We start from the raw sequence: 6,440 nt of genomic DNA on the forward strand, positions 1-6,440 counted from the left end.
TATATATATATATATATATATATATATATATATATATATATATGTATATATATATATATATATATATATATATATATATATATATATATATATATATATATATATATATATATATATATATTAAAGAACCCAGAGTTTATGTTGCCAAAAAACAAGCGGATACTGCTTTTTTTTGGCAACATCGGAGGAGGGGAGGGGGAGGTATGTTTTTGAGTACCTCCACCCCCTCTTCTCTCCTAGTTAAAACCGGTGCTGCCACAACAATTTTTAGTCATCATTTTTTCAATCATTATTTTAATCATTTGTGTTTATCTTGCTTAGTTTTATCCTTATTTAAGGAGTTGATTTAAAGACATTTTTTGAATATATGAATTTACCGGTGGACATATGTTAAATATTAAATTGTAAACAATATCTTTCAACATCTTATGCATATAACAGACTACTTTGTGTTAGTCATTTGTTATCACTATTTGTAGCTATACCTTCATTACCGCTATTTTAACTAATTTTCAAAAAGCATCAATTGTTAATTCAGTTTCTTTCTCTTTTCCTCCATAGCAATATTCCTTGCAACCTAGCAATGCCTTTTATTTTCTCATCATTTTTCCTTTTTAAAGAACTTACTTTGCTGACCAATGATATATTCTTTTTCTTTTCAGCTTGTTCCACACTCAGGACAAACTCTTTTTCTAGCATCAATGAAGTTTATGTAAGAGAACCCATTTGAAATTTTAGTTCTTCAGTTTCAGACAAAATAATGGTTTTCTGACCTAGCATTGCATGTTTTTTATTCTTTGACTTCTCTTTATCAACCAAGAGTTGGTATTTTGATGTGCAAATTAAAAAGCAGCCTTCATTTCTGATCTAATATGGAGAGTGTGGGGGTTGAAGTTGTTGGTAAGGATGAAATTACACATAAGGTGCTGCTCAACAATACCATCTGTTGATATATTGTCAGTAACAACATCCTTATTGACACTAAACCCCAGTTCAATTGATGCCTGTCCATTAGGGTGGAGTGAATTTTAGTTTATTTTACAATTCGTTTAGCCTGGGTGTGCAAAAGTTGTCTATTCATTTCAGAAATACTCTGGAAAAATATCAATGCTCTAGGAAATTATCTTGAAGTTCCTCAAGACCTTTAAAATTTTAATGGGTCCCTAATATTATGTAAAAAAAAGTTTTTCAAAAGTATGTCATGTTGGGTCTCAAAAGAAGCAAAATTTTATAAAAAATTTCAAAAATAACAATTATTTTTTTAAAAAAAAATTGTTATTTTATAGTTTATTGCAGAAAAAATGACCTTTTAAACTAAAAATGAAAAAAGTTTATTTTTTTTAATTATAGTTTCAAATAATTTTTTTATAAAATAATTGTTATTTTTGAAATTTTTATAAAATTTTGCTTCTTTTGAGACCCAACATGACATACTTTTGAAAAAATTGTTTTTACATAATATTAGGGACCCATTAAAATTTTAAAGGTCTTGAGGAACCTCAAGATAATTTCCCAGAGCATTGATATTTTTCCAGAGTATTTCTGAAATGAATAGACAACTTTTGCATACCCAGGCTAAACGAATTGTAAAAAAAACTAAAATTCACTCCACCCTACTGTCCATGACTCAGAGTCAGAACCAACTTAATGACAGATAACAACTCTGGATACTTTTTTATGTCAATGTCTTTGAAGTAAAAATCATTGAAGCATTTATACTTTTGATCATAACTAATGAAAACATCCCACAATTCATTGCAAATTTTTTGAATCAAGAGGACATCTTTTAAATAACTTTTCAGCAGTTGAAATCAAAATATACATGTATTGAATTTTAAATTTTTCAAAATCCTTTAAAATAACTGCATCATTCTTTCTGAGCTTTGACAGTTTTGAGCAAGTTTCAATACAAAGTTGTTTATTCCAAATGTAATTTAATTAAGAGTTACTAAAACTCCTAATTACACATATAGTTTCTTATGTTTACTTGTTTATTTTTTCTCTTTCATTAAGATTTATTTTTATTTTTTATTTTATAAATGTTATTAGGAGTTTTAGTTTCTTATGTTTACTTGTTTATTTTGTCTCTTTCATTAAGATTTCTTTTTATTTTTTAGTTTAGTTTGCTGTTATTGTCTTTTAAGTATTTGCTTAGGTTTTTAGCGCATTTTTATTACGATTTTCAAAAAATTAAAAAGCCGTGGTCAAATTGTGTGGCCATATAATGCCGATCAATCACACGCCTTCTTGTGAAACACTGTATGGTATTTTCTTAATTGTCAAAATAAATTAATGGGTAGCACCAACAAAAACATAATCACCTAATTGTAACACAAGTAACTTCTTAATCAGAATTCACTGACTATCTGATTAAAATAAAAATTCCCTGACTTTTCCAGGTTTTCTATGAAATTAGCTAAAATTAACTAATTTTCCAGGTTTTCCAGGTACAATATGAACCCTGGAAAGATCTTTGCAGACATTAGGTCCAACCTGTATTTGGAGTTTAGTATAAACGAGAGAGTGTGTAGAAGCAATTTATTTCAAAAACTACCAACAGACAACTGTTTCTTGTTCCAGAAAATATTTTAACAATTTAAAAATGTTGTCGTCAATTGAAACTTGGTATTATTATTTGGTTTTTTTAATCCTCAGGTTGATGCAAAAACTACAAACAATGGTTTAAACTATGTTAGTGCCTTTAACCAGTTTGATTTAGTCGAGTAGGAAAAACATAAAGAGAAAGTGGATCCTTGACTGGTCTATTAGTTGCATTTCTTTTTGGAGGAAACTCTAGAAAGTTCCAATGATGACATCATTCTACCTAAGTACCATTGTTATGCATTTTAGACAATGAACTTGCTGGTTTGTAAAGATACCTAGATAGTTCTAAGTTTGAGTTTAAATTCCAGGCCATTATATTCAAAGCCAGCTGCAGAGACTCATTGGATATAGAATGCCCGAAATAGGAGAACTGTGATAGCAAATGACATCAAGGCAGCAAAATAACTATATATCGTTCCATATGGATATCACAAACTAAATATGGGAGTAAAGGAAAGTAAGTAAGGATATCACAAAGTAAATATGGGAGTAAGATTTTAAAAAGTGGTGTTGCTTAGCAACATATAGAGCAAGATTTTTATCCATGTTGAAATTACATCTTTTTAATTTTTTAGAAAGCCCATCAGCATAACTGATCTAAGAAAGAATCTAATGTATTATTTTTTTGTATTTTAATTGAATTACAACTTTACACATATCTACTTTTTACTATGCTCTTATTATTATTTCTCAAATTGTTTTCAGATATTTTATGATAACACAACTAATAAATTTATGCTTATTATAAGGAAATATTCCTTAAAGAATTAATATAGTCTTAATATTAGTCACTAGATATTTAAGTTTATAACTATAAGTCTTACTTTACTTTTTTTTTTTAATGTAAACTTTGAACTGTTCTATTTTTATTTATTTTTTAATGTATTTTTTATGCAAATTTTTTTTTAATGTAATTTGAAACATCTAATTCTTATTTTTTTAGATGATTTTGTCGTTGATTTATTAGTTTGTTAACTGTTAAAAATTGATTTTAATTTAGTAAATTTATATATGACTTAAAATTTACTGTATTAATTAATCAGTAGTTAAAAAGAAACCAGAATAATTGAAGTAAAAATAATTTTGTTTACTGGTATCATTACAAAACCAGTTTTATGGTTTTATGTTTTACAGCTATATTTGTACTACTATGTTGTGTCATTTACAAAATTACATTTGTCATGCTCATAACAAATTATTTAACAAACCATAATGATTTGTTGTATGTCTTTTCAAATTTTTTTTTAATGCAGTGCCTAAGAAACAGTCAGTCTCTCTTTTTATCAATGGTTTATTAATATAGGGACAAATAACTGGAACCTTCTATGTTATTATTAAGTTCTTAGGTATTTTAGGTCTTTATTTTTATTTTATTTTAGCTTTTATTGATTTAATTACTGATGTTATATAGTCTGTAAGTCATTAACTAAAAGTGAGGTGAGATAAATAGTTTATATATAGATAAATTTGTATTTTATAATAACTTTCAGATAATATATCAAGTTAGTTTTTTATTTTTGATTTATTTACTGACAACTTGTATTAAGTTGCTTACTGCTAGTATATTTGATTATTCTAACTGTCATTAGTTTCATTCTTATGTATTCTTATTTAAAAAAAGAAAATTATATATATAAATATTAAAAATGTAATCTATAAGAAAATTATTTATTTAAAAATAATTTATATATAAGATATAAAAAGATATAAATAAACAACAGACTATTGATAAAAAAAAACAACCTAGAATAATTATATACCAGAAAAATAATACATATAAATTCTAATAACAATAATTTAAAAAGTTTAAACTTTGAATTAAAATAAGATGCTAAAAAAAATCTTTGTCAAAAACATGGTAAAAAACTTAATACAATACATTTAAAATACATATATAAGATTTTTATGCCCAAACAAATTTAAGGATTTATATGGAATTTATTGTAGTAACCAAATAAAAACTTACAACTCTCCAGTTTCTCTTGACAAAATTTTTAAATGTAACAGCTGCAGCTGTTCGAATAACATCAGACGCAGTACTAGCAGTTAAAATCTGCAGTAAAAGAACACCATAATTTGCAGTACTCTCTACTGATTCAAGATAAGATTCAGCTTGTTTGCGCTCTGATTTTTCTGCAGATAATGTATATTGAAGGACTTGAGATAACTGTTCCAATTGCTTTGCATCAGCCATTATTGAAATTTATTATAACTAATTAATACTATTACCAAAATGATAAAATCATTCTTTATGCAATATGACAAAAAATAAAATTAAAACAAGCAAACAAACAAAAAATTGAAAAATGGCATAAAAGTTGAATGTGTTTATTATTATTATTATTATTATTATTATTATTATTATTATTATTATTATTATTATTATTATTATTATTATTATTGTCTTCAGTCTAATGTTGAGCTTATAACTAGTTTTAAATATATAAATAAAATGGCGCAGAATCAAAATTTACTGGTGAACACACACACACACAGACTAACACAGAAGAAAAAGTCTATTATAAAACTCCCAATTTAATTGTAGTTAAAGGAGAAGCTCATAAACCAAAGATAGTACCGTTACATAGATAGTAACCTTTTTAGAGGTAATATCACAATAAAAAAGATCTGCGAAACAGAGTAATGCTAAAAAGGTATCTGGTTTTAGAAAATTGCTTTAATTCTTCTTTGTCATACAAATGACATTATGGAAACCTGTAAAGCCTATATAAAAATAGTTTTATCTATATAATAGTACTGTAGAACTTGGCCAAAAAATAGTGAAACCTAGAAAAAAATTTTTAGAGACTTATATATAAATCATTTAACAAACTACAGATAGTGACTTTTTTAGAGACTTATCACGCTTTTTGAGTTAAGTACAAAAAAAAAGGGTGCATTAAAATAAAAATGTAGGCTTTTTCATCATATTTGAAAAATTAAGAAACATGAAACAGTGTTCTTAGATATCTTAGATATCCTAGTTTCATTGTTAAAAGAAAAAAATGTAGTTTAATAGCATATATATAAATACGTTATTGAGTAATTGAACAATAGAAATTTAGTATTGCTATAAGCTTAACTATTTAATTTATTATAAAACTGAACTTTTCTTTGAAATTCTAGCTGATGGGACAACAATTAAAAAATATTTTAATTATCATTGTGTTTGAAACAGCTGTACTGTCAGTGGTATACCCTCATGGTAGTTTAGTGGCACGGGACAACTTCTTTTCTCCTAGAGCGACTGAAACTTTAAAAAAAAATTTTTAATAACATTTAAATATCCACTTTATTTATTCTAGATGCTTTTCTACTTAGATTAAAATTTGAAATTACTAATGTTGTTTGAACAAAGAATGAATTTTAAATATTATAAGTGCTTTATAAAAGTAATAACACTATTATAGTTTTATTACTTTTATATAGCAGTTAGTGACTAGAGTGTTATTACTTTTGTAGTTGTAAGTTTAATGTTTTGTTTTTTATAGCTTTTTTGCTAACAAACTAATAATTTGCTTACTGAAAACAAAGTACACGGCTTTGCACAAACTAAATTTTTTTAAATAAAAAAAATACAATAAAAAACTTTTACACCGGACTACTGATTATCATAGCAGACAACTCAAATCAGAAATAAAATTTGTTTCAGTTGCTCTGCGGGCGACTGAAACAGATTTTATTACTGATTTGACTGAGAAAAAACCATAGGGTACACCACCAACTGTAAATTGAATATTGAAATGAACAAAGTTGATAAGCTCAAACTGAACAAAAGCAAACATCCATTACATTACATCCATTTATCCTGTCAAAATTTCTTGAAAAATCAATCT

At 25.9% G+C, this 6,440-nt stretch overlaps 1 protein-coding gene across 1 annotated transcript in view; it reads right to left on the reverse strand.

Moving 5' to 3' along the window:
- Positions 1–4,855, reverse strand: part of LOC100205364 (exportin-2) — a 52,392-nt gene extending 47,537 nt beyond the window's left edge. Inside the window, exon 1 of the mRNA XM_065814694.1 lies at positions 4,571–4,855. Within this exon, the coding sequence (XP_065670766.1) occupies positions 4,571–4,798 (228 nt within the window). The 5' untranslated portion in view covers positions 4,799–4,855. The remainder of the gene's footprint in view (positions 1–4,570) is intronic.
- Between the last annotated feature and the right edge of the window lie 1,585 nt (positions 4,856–6,440).

The sequence above is a fragment of the Hydra vulgaris genome, chromosome 12 (assembly GCF_038396675.1).
Source record: "Hydra vulgaris chromosome 12, alternate assembly HydraT2T_AEP".
NCBI classification, from domain to species: Eukaryota; Metazoa; Cnidaria; class Hydrozoa; order Anthoathecata; family Hydridae; genus Hydra; species Hydra vulgaris.